Source organism: Hyla sarda, chromosome 10 (assembly GCF_029499605.1).
Source record: "Hyla sarda isolate aHylSar1 chromosome 10, aHylSar1.hap1, whole genome shotgun sequence".
Classification (NCBI taxonomy): Eukaryota; Metazoa; Chordata; class Amphibia; order Anura; family Hylidae; genus Hyla; species Hyla sarda.
In genome coordinates, this window is record NC_079198.1 from 7,921,325 (window position 1) to 7,940,797 (window position 19,473).

General features: G+C 42.6%; 1 protein-coding gene across 3 annotated transcripts in view; it reads left to right on the top strand.

Annotated features, from left to right (window-relative positions):
• LOC130294555 (beta-1,4-galactosyltransferase 3-like) overlaps positions 1-19,473 on the top strand; it is a 78,095-nt gene that overhangs the window by 52,161 nt on the left and 6,461 nt on the right. For 2 of the 3 annotated variants that reach the window (XM_056544542.1, XM_056544543.1), the window contains 5 exons: positions 334-936; positions 12,979-13,214; positions 14,980-15,167; positions 16,474-16,596; positions 17,190-17,294. In XM_056544542.1, coding sequence (XP_056400517.1) covers positions 672-936; positions 12,979-13,214; positions 14,980-15,167; positions 16,474-16,596; positions 17,190-17,294 — 917 coding nt within the window. In that variant the 5' untranslated portion in view covers positions 334-671. Of the gene's footprint in view, positions 1-142; positions 252-333; positions 937-12,978; positions 13,215-14,979; positions 15,168-16,473; positions 16,597-17,189; positions 17,295-19,473 lie in introns of those variants that run through there. The other variant, XM_056544544.1, reaches the window with a different exon arrangement.

A 19,473-nucleotide genomic window follows, 5' to 3' on the forward strand; every position in this document is an offset into this window, starting at 1 on the left:
CTGGTTGGGCTCCTGTACAGGCCGTATTTGTCCTTTAAGCCCTGTAATTCCCTTTCTTCCCCCTCTTGTCTTTCTCCCATTATTTCAGGGATTCTTAGGCTAATTACAGCCCCATGTCTGCCCGCTCCTCCTCCTCCTCCTCCTCCTCCTCCTCCTCCTCCTCCTCCTGTTCTGTTCTTCACTTCCCAGTGAGAGGCAGGAGCTCAGTCAGCGGAGGGAGCCGGCTGTGTGGATGTATCCAGCTCTGGCAGGTGATTCCTCCATCTCTCACCTTGCCCTTGTGTTCCTTGCTGTCATGGTCGCTGTCTAACGTTTTCTTTCTATCTCTTTCAGGAGCCGACGTGTGAACATGTTCCTGAGCCAGTGCAGCCCTGGATCCCTATGTAGAGACGCCTGAGGATCGGACCGTAGCTCTTGTGCCTTATCTCCCCCCCTCAGTCTGGTGAAGTTTTCGGACACGTCTTCGCCTACGTTCTTCTGTATTAAATAATTTTTGACGTTTCCCAGTCTCAGCGCCATGGAGCCAGGAGAGGAGAGATGACACAACTTCTCATCTCACAGGATCTTGAGACGAGTGGGAACTTGCTGCTTACTGAACCTTAGCCCTGCGGAGGGGACGTGCCGGAGTATTTTTTTTAATAAACTTTTTGTTTTGCCACTTGTCTAACACCATGACCATCGCCAAGGGCAAGTGTCTGCTGGCGTTCCTCTGTGTCCAGCTGGTGGTCATGGCTCTGCTCTACAGGGAGGGTTACCGCAAGCGGGTGGCGTATTTCTTTGGTATATTTTCCAAGAATGGACCCCAATCTATCGTGCTCATCAACCCCCAGAACCTCTCTCTACCTGGTGACGTCTATGCCAATCTCAGTCTGATAGCCAAACCGCCCGTGCGGGAGGATCTGCTGCCATTTTGCCCTGAGACATCTCCTTATATAGGTAAGTGTCACCAAATAAAAATAAGCAACATTGGTTTAATGGGGGTTACACAGGATAAACAGCACCACCCCTGTCCTGAGGTCATGTGTGGTATTGCAGCTCAGATCTGTTGAAGTGAATGAAGTCAAATCGTAATATTGCGCACATCCTGAGTAGAAGGGTGGCACTGTATTTGGAAGAAAGTTTTTTGTTTTTTCAAATCCTTGACAACTCCTTAAATCTAGAAGTAAATACACAGTGTCTATCAGATTAAATTCCTGAGTGCGCCCCTGTATACAACACTGCTCATGATTGGTTTAGAGGGATCACCTGACCTCACTCCTTTACGAGGGGATGACAGCATGCTACATATATATCATGGGCCCCAATCAGGAGCTTGGGAGGCCATTCTGCAGTTTGCAGTGATACAATGTAGCAAACTGTCAGATAGCAACATTAGAGCAGTGTTTCCCAACCGGTGTGCCTCCAGCTGTTGAGAAACTGCAACTCCCAGCATGCTGGAAGTTGTACTTTATCAACAGCTAGAACCACACTGGGTAGGAAAAACAGTTGTACATGCTAAAAACCAATACAGACCAAAACTTAAGAAAGCTGAGGGTTTGTTAAATTGTAGACAGTCCCCTGAAGACCAATTTACCTGCACTTATACATTGTAACAAACCCTCAGGACAGGCAAGATAATTTCCGCTACCGCTGCGTTAACCTCTTAAGGACGTGGGGTGTATGCATACGCTTGTAGGAATTCCGGTCCCCGCCGCTAGCTGTTTGGGGACCGGACCGGGATGCCTGCTGGAATCATTCAGCAGGCATCTTGGCACATCGCCGAGGATGGTCCTGAGACCCCCCCCCCCATGTCGGAGATCGCAGAAAATCGCAGGTCAATTCAGACATGCGATTTTCTGGGATTTCAGGCCGATGGGGTCTCTGGTGACCCGATCACCTGGAAAATAGGGATGATCGGAGCTGTCAGGTCGCAGTGCTGCGATCTCCTCCTATCCCCTGCCATGGCAGCCCCCTGGATGTTGGGCAGAACGTGGGGAGAAGATGCATGGGGACTGCCGATCGTCGCTGGAGACTGCGGAGATCACGGCGCAGGTAGGGAAGCGACGGTGGGGGGGGGGGGTAAAGAGGGCAGTAAGTGATATTTACTGCTGCCCTTCCTAGTGGGTGCCAAACTGCAACTCCCATGCTGTTGTAGTTTTGCAACATCTGGAGGGTCACAGTTTGGAGACCACTGTTACAGTGCCCAAACGGTAGCCCTCCAGATGTTGCCAAACTACAACTCTCAGCATGCCTAGACTGCCCAGGCATGCTGGGAGTTGTAGTTCTGTAACATCTGTCCCTTCAGATTTTGAAATTTTCATGACATTTTTGAAAATTGCTGCTCTACTTTGAAGCCCTCTAATTTTTTCAAAAAGTAAAAATATGTCCATTTTATGACGCCAACATAAAGTGGACGTATTGTATTTGTGAATAAAAATATTTTCCTTACAAGCAGAGAGCTTCAAAGTTAGAAAAATGCTACATTTTCATGAAATTTGGTGATTTTTCACCAACGAAGGAAGCAAGTAATGGCGAAAATTTACCACCAAAATAAAGTAGAATATGTTACGAAAAAACTATCTCTCAGAATCAGAATATTTGGTAAAAGCGTTTGAGTTATTAATGTGTAAAGTGACGGTGGTCAGAATTGCTAAAAAGGGCTCAGTCCTTAAGGGGTTAAGCTCACAGAAAATTGTCGATACTGGTTAGATCAGTACTGGAGCGTTATAAGAGGCTGATATCACATATGATGTAATATATAGAGATTATATCAGTACTGGAGCGTTATAAGAGGATGATATCAGTCACATATGATGTAATATATAGAGGTTATATCAGTACTGGAGCGTTATAAGAGGCTGATATCACATATGATGTAATATATAGAGATTATATCAGTACTGGAGCGTTATAAGAGGAGCGACTGATATCATCACATATGATGTAATATATAGAGGTTATATCAGTACTGGAGCGTTATAAGAGGAGCGGCTGATATCACATATGATGTAATATATAGAGATTATATCAGTACTGGAACGTTATAAGAGGAGCGGCTGATATCATCACATATGATGTAATATATAGAGATTATATCAGTACTGGAGCGTTATAAGAGGAGCGGCTGATATCAGTCACATATGATGTAATATATAGAGGTTATATCAGTACTGGAGCGTTATAAGAGGAGCGGCTGATATCATCACATATGATGTAATATATAGAGGTTATATCAGTACTGGAGCGTTATAAGAGGGGCGGCTGATATCAGTCACATATGATGTAATATATAGAGGATATATCAGTACTGGAGCGTTATAAGAGGAGCGGCTGATATCATCACATATGATGTAATATATAGAGATTATATCAGTACTGGAGCGTTATAAGAGGAGCGGCTGATATCACATATGATGTAATATATAGAGGTTATATCAGTACTGGAGCGTTATAAGAGGATGATATCAGTCACATATGATGTAATATATAGAGGTTATATCAGTACTGGAGCGTTATAAGAGGAGCGGCTGATATCATCACATATGATGTAATATATAGAGGTTATATCAGTACTGGAGCGTTATAAGAGGAGCGGCTGATATCATCACATATGATGTAATATATAGAGATTATATCAGTACTGGAGCGTTATAAGAGGAGCGGCTGATATCACATATGATGTAATATATAGAGGTTATATCAGTACTGGAGCGTTATAAGAGGAGCGGCTGATATCATCACATATGATGCAATATATAGAGGTTATATCAGTACTGGAGCGTTATAAGAGGCTGATATCACATATGATGTAATATATAGAGATTATATCAGTACTGGAGCGTTATAAGAGGAGCGGCTGATATCACATATGATGTAATATATAGAGGTTATATCAGTACTGGAGCGTTATAAGAGGAGCGGCTGATATCAGTCACATATGATGTAATATATAGAGGTTATATCAGTACTGGAGCGTTATAAGAGGAGCGGCTGATATCATCACATATGATGTAATATATAGAGGTTATATCAGTACTGGAGCGTTATAAGAGGAGCGGCTGATATCATCACATATGATGTAATATATAGAGGTTATATCAGTACTGGAGCGTTATAAGAGGAGCGGCTGATATCACATATGATGTAATATATAGAGGTTATATCAGTACTGGAGCGTTATAAGAGGATGATATCAGTCACATATGATGTAATATATAGAGATTATATCAGTACTGGAGCGTTATAAGAGGAGCGGATAATATCATCACATATAACGCTCCAGTACTGATATAACCTCTATATATTACATCATATGTGACTGATATCAGCCGCTCCTCTTATAACGCTCCAGTACTGATATAACCTCTATATATTACATCATAAGAGGAGCGGCTGATATCAGTCACATATGATGTAATATATAGAGGTTATATCAGTACTGGAGCGTTATAAGAGGAGCGGCTGATATCACATATGATGTAATATATAGAGATTATATCATTACTGGAGCATTATAAGAGGAGCGGCTGATATCATCACATATGATGTAATATATAGAGGTCATATCAGTACTGGTGCGTTATAAGAGGAGCAGCTGATTTCAGTCACATATGATGTAATATATAGAGGTTATATCAGTACTGGAGCGTTATAAGAGGAGCGGCTGATATCACATATGATGTAATATATAGAGGTTATATCAGTACTGGAGCGTTATAAGAGGAGCGGCTGATATCATCACATATGATGTAATATATAGAGGTTATATCAGTACTGGAGCATTATAAGAGGAGCGGATGATATCATCACATATGATGTAATATATAGAGATTATATCAGTACTGGAGTGTTATAAGAGGAGCGGCTGATATCAGTCACATATGATGTAATATATAGAGATTATATCAGTACTGGAGCGTTATAAGAGGAGCGGCTGATATCAGTCACATATGATGTAATATATAGAGGTTATATCATTACTGGAGCGTTATAAGAGGAGCGGCTGATATCATCACATATGATGTAATATATAGAGGTTATATCAGTACTGGAGCGTTATAAGAGGAGCGGCTGATATCAGTCACATATGATGTAATATATAGAGATTATATCAGTACTGGAGCGTTATAAGAGGAGCGGCTGATATCAGTCACATATGATGTGATATATAGAGGTTATATCAGTACTGGAGCGTTATAAGAGGAGCGGCTGATATCATCACATATGATGTAATATATAGAGGTTATATCAGTACTGGAGCGTTATAAGAGGAGCGGATGATATCATCACATATGATGTAATATATAGAGATTATATCAGTACTGGAGCGTTATAAGAGGATGATATCAGTCACATATGATGTAATATATAGAGGTTATATCAGTACTGGAGCGTTATAAGAGGAGCGGCTGATATCATCACATATGATGTAATATATATAGAGGTTATATCAGTACTGGAGCGTTATAAGAGGAGCGGCTGATATCATCACATATGATGTAATATATAGAGGTTATATCAGTACTGGAGCGTTATAAGAGGAGCGGCTGATATCACATATGATGTAATATATAGAGATTATATCAGTACTGGAGTGTTATAAGAGGAGCGGCTGATATCACATATGATGTAATATATAGAGATTATATCAGTACTGGAGCGTTATAAGAGGAGCGGCTGATATCATCACATATGATGTAATATATAGAGGTTATATCAGTACTGGAGCGTTATAAGAGGAGCGGCTGATATCATCACATATGATGTAATATATAGAGGTTATATCAGTACTGGAGCGTTATAAGAGGAGCGGCTGATATCATCACATATGATGTAATGTTGGGTGGTCTCACAGATGTGTCCCCTGTAGTTGGCATACTCTGGGGGGGTGATTTCTGTGTAGGGGGTCACTGTGGAGGAGCAGAGTATGTTGTAAGGTCCTGAGGTGTCCAGTGCTTTGTCTTGCGCCCTTGTCCTCCGCTGACTCCTCACACGTCTTATCACCTCGGAGCTCTTGGCGCCCGTCACATGGTTTCCTATCTCATGAGCAGCGATGTGGGAGAGCAGTCCTAAACCCAGATAGAATCCAAAATCGGTAAACCTTTTACAAGCCCTCCAGCTTGTGTAAAACTACAACTCCCAGCATGCCCAGACAGCCAACGGCTGTCTGGGCATGCTGGGAGTTGTAGTTTTGCACAAGCTGGAGGGCTGTCTGGGCATGCTGGGAGTTGTAGTTTTGCACAGGCTGGAGGGCTGTCTGGGCATGCTGGGAGTTGTAGTTCTGCACAAGCTGGAGGGCTTTCAAGGCATGCTGGGAGTTGTGGTTTTGCACAAGCTGGAGGGCTATCTGGACATGCTGGGTGTTGTGGTTTTGCACAAGCTGGAGGGCTGTCAAGGCATGCTGGGAGTTGTAGTTTTGCACAAGCTGGGGGGCTGTCAAGGCATGCTGGGAGTTGTAGTTTTGCACAAGCTGGAGGGCTGTCAAGGCATGCTGGGAGTTGTGGTTTTGCACAAGCTGGAGGGCTATCTGGACATGCTGGGAGTTGTAGTTTTACAAAAGCTGGAGGGTTGTCGGGCATGCTGGGAGTTGTAGTTTTGCAACAGATGACTGGTTCTCTGGGCATGCTGGGAATTGTAGTTTTGCAAAAATCTGGGGGTCCACAGTTTGGAGACTCCGGTTCTAGAATAGTTCTATTTATTGACACCAAGCAGAGTTCTTGTAAAGTATTTAAAAAAAAATACATTAGTGGAAAAAGTGTCTCTTAGTCCCTCTGTTGCACTACCAATGGTTTTCTATGTATCTTAGTCTGTTAGTTCCTGATGCCTATGGCTGGGATTTGTAGTCCGCCCCCGGCCCTGCTCTCTTTTTTTAGCCGAATACAATGTCCGACTCTTTTGCAACGTTTTCTCTCTGTTAGATGAGGTGACATTCCTGGGTCTCGTGGCCCTGTGTCAGGTCCGTGCGGAGTTTCCTTTTATGTTTTTATTTGCAGCTTTTCATTATTGTGTGTTGTCGGGTGCGGTCAGGGGGGCCCTAAAAGCGTTATACCTGAATTTCCACTTTTTTTTCCCTGAACCTTTTGTTAAGCCGAACTCTGCTTCTGTTTATCTTGTGACCAATCACAAGGACACAAAATGCAGATTACAGCCTTAAAGGGGAACACCGCCTCTCATCACGCTCCTGTGTGCACCGCTGGATTCTGGATTAATATAGGGCTAGTTCTGACACTTTATGGTGTTTTTGTGTTTTTGTTTCTGCTTCCAGTCAGTGAATAGAAACTAAAGAGAAAAACTCAAGCTGGAGGTTTGTTACAGTTGTATCCAGTATACAACCCTTTCTGTCTGCAGACTGTTAGGCTGGGTTCACACCACGTTTTACAATACCGTTCCCGTATCAGGTTTTTGAGGGAAAACTGATTCCTCAAAACCTGACTAAACTGTATCAAAACGTGTGTACGAATTTTAACCCATATACAGTTTAAAAAATGATGTCCGGTTGCATCCGATTTTTAAGGAAAAAACGTATACGCTTATCTTTTCACTCCATTTTGAATAAAGTTTTACTTGTTTGATTGAAATTCCCCAAAAAAATTAAAACTGTGCAAAGTCAAAAAAAAACGGATGGAACTGTACGCACATACAGTTCTGTACGGTTCCCATTGACTCCCTTGTTTAAAAAAAAAAAACGTATACGATTTAATACAGTTTTTCACCCGGACCTAAAATCGCGGTAGACTACTGTTTTGGGTACAGGAAAAAAAACCTGACAAAACCGTACGGGATGCAAAACGGACACAACCGGATGCACCGTTTGGCGTACAGTTTTCAATGGCGAGTCAATGCATACGTTTCCCAATACGGTTCCGTAAGGTTTTGACATAGAAAACGTATACGGGAACTGTATTACAAAAACGTGGTGTGAATGGCGCCTAACATTGTATCACTGAGCTCATTGCAGGTGGTGATACTCTGCAGAGATTCTGCACAGGAGGAGCCCCCGGGGATGTCACTATTACAGGTGCAGGGGATAGGGGGGCACTATATATGGGTTTCTATGTCTGATCGTACGTCAGTCATCTAAAGCTGAGTGCGCACTTTGGATAGCCAGCAGCCATACATGTGTCCAAATGACGGCTACCCCTCCCCCCCTCCCCGCAGGGCTGGGTTTCCACATAGTATTTTGGTTGGTATTTTAAGCCAAACCGCTGACTCACTCCTACTTTTGGTAAAAATACTACTTGTGAACCCAGCCCTATACATATGTATACTCCATTCCATGGAGCGTCCACATATTCTGGAGGGGGGGGGGGGGGGGGGGGAAATGTAGTTCTTACTTTAAGCAAAGTAATGATGGAAAGATAATAAAGATTCCCAAACATCTAAGTGCATAGAAATGTCAGTAAGTAATGTAATGTATGTACACAGTGACCCCACCAGCAGAATAGTGAGTACAGCTCTGGAGTATAATACAGGATATAACTCAGGATCAGTATAGGATAAGTAATGTAATGTATGTACACAGTGATCTCACCAGCAGAATAGTGAGTACAGCTCTGGAGTATAATACAAGATATAACTCAGGATCAGTACAGGATAAGTGATGTAATGTATGTACACAGTGACCTCACCAGCAGAATAGTGAGTACAGCTCTGGAGTATAATACAGGATATAACTCAGGATCAGTACAGGATAAGTAATGTAATGTATGTACACAGTGACCTCACCAGCAGAATAGTGAGTACAGCTCTGGGGTATAATACAGGATATAACTCAGGATCAGTACAGGATAAGTAATGTAATGTATGTACACAGTGACCTCACCAGCAGAATAGTGAGTACAGCTCTGGAGTATAATACAAGATATAACTCAGGATCAGTACAGGATAAGTAATGTAATGTATGTACACAGTGACCTCACCAGCAGAATAGTGAGTACAGCTCTGGAGTATAATACAGGATATAACTCAGGATCAGTACAGGATAAGTAATGTATGTACACAGTGACCTCACCAGCAGAATAGTGAGTACAGCTCTGGAGTATAATACATAATATAACTCAGGATCAGTACAGGATAAGTAATGTAATGTATGTACACAGTGACCTCACCAGCAGAATAGTGAGTACAGCTCTGGAGTATAATACAGGATATAACTCAGGATCAGTACAGGATAAGTAATGTAATGTATGTACACAGTGACCTCACCAGCAGAATAGTGAGTACAGCTCTGGAGTATAATACAGGATATAACTCAGGATCAGTATAGGATAAGTAATGTAATGTATGTACACAGTGATCTCACCAGCAGAATAGTGAGTACAGCTCTGAAGTATAATACAGGATATAACCCAGGATCAGTACAGGATAAGTAATGTAATGTATGTACACAGTGACCTCACCAGCAGAATAGTGAGTACAGCTCTGGAGTATAATACAGGATATAACTCAGGATCAGTACAGGATAAGTAATGTAATGTACGTACACAGTGACCTCACCAGCAGAATAGTGAGTACAGCTCTGGAGTATAATACAGGATATAACTCAGGATCAGTACAGGATAAGTAATGTAATGTATGTACACAGTGACCTCACCAGCAGAATAGTGAGTACAGCTCTGCAGTATAATACAGGATATAACTCAGGATCAGTACAGGATAAGTAATGTAATGTATGTACACAGTGACCTCACCAGCAGAATAGTGAGTACAGCTCTGGAGTATAATACAGGATATAACTCAGGATCAGTACAGGATAAGTAATGTAATGTATGTACACAGTGACCTCACCAGCAGAATAGTGAGTACAGCTCTGGAGTATAATACAGGATATAACTCAGGATCAGTACAGGATAAGTAATGTAATGTATGTACACAGTGACCTCACCAGCAGAATAGTGAGTACAGCTCTGGAGTATAATACAGGATATAACTCAGGATCAGTACAGGATAAGTAATGTAATGTATGTACACAGTGACCTCACCAGCAGAATAGTGAGTACAGCTCTGGAGTATCATATATGGTAATTTCCTGGGGTCACACAATTCATGGCTCATATTGAAGTCCTTCATCCTGAGCTTCCGGCAGCCACAACACATTAATGGTAGATGGGTCTGTGCGTCACTTACGTGGGGAAGAGGTAGCACTGGGATACACTATGGGAAGAAAACAATTCCGGTTTTATTGTTATGGCTGATCACTGTATTGTCAGGACTCGTTGTACATCACTCCTCTGGTTTGGTCCTGTATCTCTAGGCTCCTAGGATGTGAGACGTTCAGCGTCCCGGGCTGTGAACACATGACACAATTACATCTGTCTGGCCATCGCTCGGTTTGTCTTGGCACAGAGTCCGGCATCTGTTCTGCTCACTCAGCAGTAACTTTTATTTGGCCTTAAAAGTTTTAGCAAACCCAACCCTGTGATTATTGGAGCATGTTTTACCTATACCACACTGACCTACAGGGGGCGCTCCATTGTCCTCATGTCATGTTTGTGCTGGTTTATACTTTATTATTATTATTACAAAAGCCGTTTACCTGTCGCAAAACTAGAGCTCCTAGCATGCTGGGAGTTGTAGTTTTTTGCAACACATGGAGAGCCACAGTTTGAAAAGCACTCCTAGGGGATGCATCTGCAAGGCGTGCTTGTGTTATGCAAGGCATGCTGGGAGTTGTAGTTTTGCAACACCATGAGAACTACAGATCGGCAGACAGTCTAAGGCTGCATTCACACCACGTTTTGTACATACGGGTGCCGGATCAGCCGGTGACTCCATTTACTTTAATGACCCGACCGGAGTCAAACGGTGACTCCGGTCGGCTCCGTTATGACCCGTATGCGGTTTTGGACCGGACCTAAAAATCGTAGTAAACTATGGTTTTAGGTCCGGTCAGGAAACCGCATACGGGTCAAAATTGAGCCGACCCGTTTGACTCCGGTCGGGTCATTAAAGTAAATGGAGTCACCGGCTGATCCGGCCGGGGTACAGGAGCGCCTTGTTTGCCCCTCCCCACGCCGGATCCGGCACCCGTATGTACAAAACGTGGTGTGAATGCACCCTAAGATAATTCATCTGCAAGTTTGTGTTATGCAAGGCATGCTGGGAAATTATACACAAACATGCACCCCCAAATATAGCCCTTCATTATGTCTGTAACTGTACATATTATCATAGGCGCTAGGGTCTTACATTATGTATATCAGTACAGCTCCATAAATGAAATATTGAACACGAAAGAGAAGTTGGGAGCAATAGCTACTGAAAATATATTCACTTAATAGATACAAATAGTTAACAGGAAAACACACCGGAATTAAAATCCAATAAACTGGAAGGCAGTTATGGCAGTAAAGTAACTACAGTTATAATAATCTGACTGGGTAAATATTCTACATTAACATTGGAGAAGGATCATAATATCAATATTACATAATGCCTCAAGTAAGGTGCACGGAGTCTCTGTAAGCCGATTGGCCACTAACGAAGGTGCTAAACTAATGCAAAATCCATATGGGGTGCTAAATAAGATCACTTAGCCATGTCTGTAGTGCCCCCCCCCCCCCAAGGGGCAGGCAGACCTTGGCACTACAGACATGGGTAAGTGATCTTATACAGTGGTCCCTCAACATACGATGGTAATCCCTTCCAAATGGACCATCGTATGTTGAGGGATCCGTGCAATGTAAAGTATAGGACAGTGGTCTACAACTTGCGGACCTCCAGATGTTGCAAAACTACAACACCCAGCATGCCCGAGTTGTAGGGCTGGGAGTTGTAGTTTTGCAACATCTGGAGGTTTGCAGGTTGAAGACCACTGGTATTGGAGGTTATACTCGCGTGTCCCCGCCGCTCCGGACCGTCACCGCTGCCCTGGATGTCGCCTTCCACCGCTGCCCTGGTGTCCCCGACGCTCCGGCAAGGCCTCTGCTTTCCCGACATCCTCGCTCTCTGTCGCCGCCATTGCGTCGCTACGCACACCGCTCCTATTGGATGACGGGACAGCGTGCGCAGCGACATGACGACTACGACGGAGAGCGCCGACGATGCAGGGGATCCCGAAGAGGACGCGCCGGAGCCCCGAGGACAGGTAAGTGATCGTCAGCGGACCACACGGGGCACCGTAAACGGCTATCCGGTGGTGGCTGAAGCAGTCTGCGCTGCCGGATAGCCGTGTATGCGATGGCCCCGACATACAAAAGCATCGTAGGTTGATGCTGCCTCTGAGAGACCATCGCATGTCGAAATGTTCGTATGTCGGGGCCATCGTAGATCGGGGGGTCATTGTATAGCACCCCATATGGATTTTGCATTAGTTTAGCACCTTAGTTAGTGGCCAATCGGCTTACAGAGACTCAGTGCACCTTACTTGAGGCATTATGCAATACAGTGACCCCCGGACCTCTGATGGCCCCGACATGTCCGGGCATGCTGGGTGTTGTAGTTTTGCAACATCTGGAGGTCCGCAGGTTGTAGACCACTGTCCTATACTTTACATTACACGGATCCCTCAATATACGATGGTTTCAACAAACGATGGTCCATTTGGAACGGATTACCATCGAATGTTTAGGGACCACTGTATTGATATTATGATAGTTCTCCAATGTTAATGTAGAATATTTACCCAGTCAGATTATTATAACTGTAGTTACTTTACTGACATAACTGCCTTCCAGTTTATTGGATTTTAATTCCGGTGTGTTTTCCTGTTAACTATTTGTCTCAATAAAGTGAATATATTTTCAGTAGCTATTGCTCCCAACTTCTCTTTTGTGTTCAATAAGGCATGCTGGGAGTTGTACTTCTGCACCAGCTGGACAGTCACAGGTTGGGAAACGCTGTCTTACCGGATGCATCTGCATGTTTCTGTTATGCATGACATGCTGGGAGTTGTAGTTTTGCAACAGTTGGGAAACCCTGTCATAGGTGTGCAGCTGCAGGCTTGTATTAGGACATGCTGGGTACCATATATAATGCCGACCCTTCTCTTCTTTGTTCTAGGAGGACCTATCCGCGTCCAGTTGCCAGACAGCTTGACGCTGGAAGACGTGGTCCACAAGAACCCATATGTGACCAACGGAGGCCGCTACAAGCCCCCCGACTGTGTGTCTAACCATAAGACCGCCATAATCATCCCTCACCGCAATAGGGAACAGCATCTTAAATATCTCCTGTATTACATGCATCCCTTCTTACAGAGGCAGCAGCTCAACTACGGGATCTACATCATCCATCAGGTATGTCACTATTGGCTGTCGGGGCATGCTGGGAGCTGTAGTTTTGCAACTGCCGGAGGCACATTGGCTGGAAAACACTGAGCTAAAGAGTCAAAGGATGTGAAACACTGCTGTAGAACTACAGATCTCAGCTACTTTCCATCATAAAACTTGCTGAGATCTGTACATTTCTATATCCTGATGTAGAAGGCTTACCTGTAGTCCTATGTAAAACTGAAGCTAAGCTACTATTGCATTGCCGTGAGGCTGTCAGGGCATAAGGAGTCACAGGTCGGAGTGCACTGCTGTGGAACTACAGATCCCATCCATCATAAAACTTCTCAGGACTGCACAATTGCTCTGCCATGATGCAGGTGATGTAACAGTTTCAACTGCAGTCCTATGTAAAACTGCAGGTAACATCCTATAACATTGCTATGTGACTGTCAGGACCTAATAGTAGTTGTAATTTTACAGTAGTTAGAGAGTCAAAGGATGGGAAACACTGCTGTAGAACTACAAATCCCAGCTTCTTTTCAAACAGAAACTTGCTGGGATCTGATGATGTATGAGGGTTACCTGCAGTCCTATGTAAAAGTGCAGCTGAGATACTATACATTAGTTGTAGTTTTGGAGCAGCTAGACCAGTGTTTCCCAACCAGGGTGCCTCCCGCTGTTGCAAAACTACAACTCCCAGCGTTCACAGACAGCCTGAAGCTGGCTGGGCTTTCTGAGAGTTGTAGTTTTAAGACAGCTGGGGGCACTCTGGTTGAGAAACACTGAGTTAACCACAGAAGCGACACCTTATATTAATCCTCCATGACATTTGTGTCCCTGTGATCTCAGAACCTGCAACGTTAGATATTCCACTCCGACAAAGTAGTTATCAGTGATCCCGCCGCCTTCCCACCCAGGATTGTTTTACACTTTACGGCGTCCTACAAATAGTTTTAAGAGAATAGTTAAAAATAGATCCGTCTTCGCCTCTTGTTAATCTGAAATCTCAGCGCCTCCTATTAACTTGGGTCATAAACACATTTCACACACGCTTTGATGTGTATGTATGTATATGTGTGTGTATATATATATATATATATATATATATATATAATAGTGTGTGTGTGTATGTATAAATATCATTTTAAACTTTTTTCAGTCTTGATTAAATACATCTTATTGAGGTGTGTGTGTGTGTGTGTGTGTGTATATATATATATATATATATATATATATATATATATATATAATGTGTGTATATAGCTCCTGTGCTTCTCCATGGTAACAGACAACAAGCAAACCCTGTGTTGTAGTGATCTGATGGAAGTAAATGTGCAGGAACTGACTGCAATGCGTGCGTTTTGTTGTCTGTTACCATGGAGATTCATAGTTTTGCTTGGGAGTTGTAGGAAGAAAACAGTGGGAAGTGTTTAATGCAAAAATAAAGCAATTTTGCATTAGATTGTATTTTAGATGACAATTTACGTTCCTGCAGCTCTCTAGCTTTTGCAACAATTACAACTCCCGTTATGACAGGACATGATGGGAGCTGTAGTTTTGCAACAAATGGAGAGCCACAAATTGGACAATATTCCCAACAACAAAATTTTGCAACCAGGGTGCCTCCAGGTGTTGCAAGACTACAACTCCCAGCATGCTGGGAGTTGTAGTTTTGCAACACCTGGAGGCACCCTGGTTTTGAAATGCTGCTCTAGAGGTTGCTGTGAATTAAGGGGGGACCTGGTTATTGGGGCCAACCTTCTAACATACGTTCATTTTCCGCTTCCAGGCAGGGAATCGAACTTTCAATCGGGCCAAACTGCTGAATGTCGGCTTTAAAGAAGCGATGAAGGATGAGGATTGGGACTGCATGTTCTTTCATGATGTAGATCTCATTCCCGAGGATGATCGCAACTTGTACATCTGCGACAAGTTCCCGAAGCACGCCTCCATTGCCATGGACAAGTTTGGATACAAGTATGTGCCTTGGGGCGTAGACTCCATAATGAGCAGTGATTACTGATCAATGCTGCAGTGCTGTAAGCCCTTGTCCTCTATCCACTGCTGGTTAGTTGGGTTCTTGACTGCTGGTGCTTCCAGCGACCGTAAGAATGAACGTCAATTGTCCCCCAAGTGAATAGAGTGCAGCACGCGTCTGACGGGAAACTGGATGGAACGGGAAATCAGAAAGGAAAAAAACTGGTGTGAGCAGAGCCTAAGAAATTAGAATATATCCAGCATTACTTCTCCTCCCTGACCCCAACAACTACATCTAGTAATACAAATGTGAAGGATCCATACATTGGCTCTTCAGCTATTGCAAAACTACAACTACCATAATGCCCAGACAGTCAAAAGCTGTAGTTTTGCAACAGCCAGGTAGCCGTAGATCAAGAAACACTGCATTAATGTGTACCTAATTTTGAGACAACTGACATGTCAGAGCAGTGCTTCCCAAACAGGGTGCCTGCAGCTGTTGCAAAACTAAAGCTCCTAGCCAATGGCTGTCCAGGCATGCTCAGAGTTGTAGTTTTGCAACAGATAAAGGCACCCTGGTATAAAGACGTGTCAGAAGTTGTGATTGGTTGGGGGTTCCGGCAGCTAAGACCCCGCAGCGATCTCTACAACGAACTGGCAGAAATGCTCGATGTCTCCATGACGGCAGAAATTGTCTCAAAGTTTTAGGTGCTTTTTAAGCCTAGGTAGGCAGACTTGCATTTCACACATCTAGTAAAGCTGGGGGGCAACCACCAAAAGAAAATCTGAGCTACTCAAAAATTCATATAAAAAATAAAAATTACTTTATTAAAAAAGTAATACACACATTTAAAATCAATTAAAAGGAGGAATAAGCAAAAGATAAGCAGCATCACTGAGAGTGACATGTAAATAGTGCATAAGTAGTGATGGTATCTCGGCCGGTATACAGACACTTAATAATAAGCATAAAAACATGACTGTGCATGTGTTTCAAAAAGTGAAACAATAAAGTGCAATGTGCTGCAGCCATGATACAACATAACCTGAAATACAAATGTAAAAATGCATATAAGGTATAATACAACTAATAAGTAAATACTAAGTGCAGAAGAGTTCTGGGATGCCACCACCACAACATGTGTTTTGGATACCCTCATTGGTGGGTGGTGACATTCATTTTGCAGTAACGTATAGACAAAATATTCGGGTGCTTTGTCTTTCAGGAGACTGGGAAAGATGGCTGACAATCTACTGTATAGCTAGTACCTAACTTTACCCTGATCCTGTATGTTTTTCTTTCTAGGTTGCCTTACAAGTCATATTTCGGAGGGGTCTCTGCCCTCACCCCAGAACAGTACATGAAGATGAATGGATTTCCAAATAACTATTGGGGATGGGGCGGAGAGGACGACGACATTGCAGTCAGGTAACATGGAGCAGAGATCTGGCTTCCCTCAGTATATGCCTATTACTAATGCTGCTTCTACTGCAGTGTTTTCCAACCAGTGTGCCTCCAGCTGTTGCAAAACTAAAACATCCAGCATGCCAGGACAGCTGAAGGCACCCTGGATGAGAAACACTGTAGATCAGTGTTTTTTTTTTCTTCTAACCATTCTGCCTTCAGCTGTTGCAAAACTACAACTCCCAGCATGCCTGGACATCCAAAGACTGTCCTGACATGCTAGGAATTGCAGTTTTCCAGTAGCTGGAGGCACCTTGAATGGAAAACACTGTTATGCCCAATGCAGGGGATGCCATAGGGGTGTTACCTCGTCATGTACTTCTCTGTAGGGAACATCCGAGCCCCACATTGTTCTTGCTGTTTAGGATAGGCTTGAGGGACTTCATGGATGAGAAGAGTCGCCCCCTGCTTGTTTGGTGCAGATTTCATTTCAGTCACTTGCTTTTATGTCATGATGAACAAAGCATATACCTCCCACCATATAACGAAAGGATCTTGTAAAACAACTTTTCAGACAGGTGTTCTTTAATAAGCGCTGTCTTTCTCCCCTCCATCAGGGTGGCGCTCAGCGGCATGTTGATATCGCGGCCATCTGTAAGACACGGGAGGTATAAGATGATAAAACACGGACACGACAAAGGAAACGAGCAGAATCCTCGAAGGTAAGACCATGACCAGAGTTGGAACTTTTCAAGATCTCTGCTTGCTTTCAATCAATGGGAACTTCAAAAAGCTGAAAAACTATCCTGGAAAAAGTCCCCATTGCACTCACCAGTGTAAAAAGAGTGGAGCCAACTTGTAACAGCAGCACCAGTCATCTGTCTGCTACAATGTATCAGTCTAGACTGTATCTTTGAAAACTGTACAGTGAGGTTATGTTCACACGTCCGAAATTCTGCCGGAGATTCCGGAGCAGCAGAGTCTCATTTAATTCAATGGGATTCTGCTGCGCTGTGCACACATCGGAGATTCTGTTTTCTGCGTTTGCAGAAAGAAAGAATCTGTTCATTCTTTCTGCGGACTCTGCATAGAATGCATATTTGTCTGTGAGGTCCTGTGTGGTCCTAGCGCCGGAATATTATGCTGGCGCCTGCACTCTCCGGAATGTCCGCATGGAGATTTACCATGTGGACATTCTGGACTTGTTGGCATTGCCTCAAGGCCCATCCACACTTCTAAAAGTTCTGCCCGGGTGGAGATTTTGTCTGTAGCGGGCACCACCGAAATAATCAGTGGATGTGCGCAGTCTCCATAGATGACAATGCAGTCTGGCAGAATGCCTCCAAAATACTGAACTTTCTTTTGCCAGGTCCAGACTCTTGAATCTTCTCTGCAGAATTATTTGACATGGAAATTCCGCAGTGTGAACAGTGCAGCAGAATCCCATTGAAGACAATGGGACTCAGCTGCAAGCAGAATTTTATTGGCCAAAATTCAGCAGCATGGATGGGCCTTAGTATAGGCAAAATTAGATCTATACAAGATTTAAGCCTCCTGAAAAAAAAAAAAAACTGTTACTGTTCACAAACAGCAAGCAGAGATCTTGACAATTGGAGGAATTGATGCACAAAGTACATGAAAAAGTTATTTATAGTAAATTATTATTTGTTATTATTATTATACAATAAATGTCGGGGGGGGGGGGGGGGGCTAAGAAGATCAGATTGTGTTAGGTTTATTTTCCGTTAATCAGCTACAAATGTCCACATGTACTGCAAAGTCCCTGTTGCATAAATTACATTGTAAATGAATTTCTACTCATTGCCACCTGTCCTGAGCCAAGCGCCCGGAGGTTTTCCATTACTGTTTGCACAATAAAGATGGTGCCACATATAATCCTTATGTCTTGTCTACGGGTTAGGATGGCATTTAGAAAACTACATTTCCTTCTCAGTGTTTACTGCCTGCCCCCAAGATATATTGTAACCTTATAACCACATGTCGGGAAGTGTGACAGCAAGCAGCTAAGTAAACACTGACACCAGCTTTTATACACTTGTCTATAACTACTATAATACTGCTCCTATATACAAGAATAGAATTACTGTAATACTGCTCCTATATACAAGAATATAATTACTGTAATACTGCTCCTATATACAAGAATATAACTACTATAATACTGCTCCTATATAAAAGAATATAACTACTATAATACTGCTCCTATATACAAGAATATAACTACTATAATACTGCTCATATATACAAGAATATAACTACTATAATACTGCTCATATATACAAGAATATAACTACTATAATACTGCTCCTATATATACAAGAATATAACTACTATAATACTGCCTCCTATATACAAGAATATAACTACTATAATACTGCCTCCTATATACAAGAATATAACTACTATAATACTGCCTCCTATATACAAGAATATAACTACTATAATACTGCTCCTATATACAAGAATATAACTACTATAATACTGCCTCCTATATACAAGAATATAACTACTAGAATACTGCTCTTATATACAAGAATATAACTACTAGAATACTGCTCTTATATACAAGAATATAACTACTAGAATACTGCTCTTATATACAAGAATATAACTACTAGAATACTGCTCCTATATACAAGAATATAACTACTAGAATACTGCCTCCTATATACAAGAATATAACTACTATAATACTGCCTCCTATATACAAGAATATAACTACTATAATACTGCCTCCTATATACAAGAATATAACTACTATAATACTGCTCCTATATACAAGAATATAACTACTATAATACTGCTCCTATATACAAGAATATAACTACTATAATACTGCTCCTATATACAAGAATATAACTACTATAATACTGCTCCTAT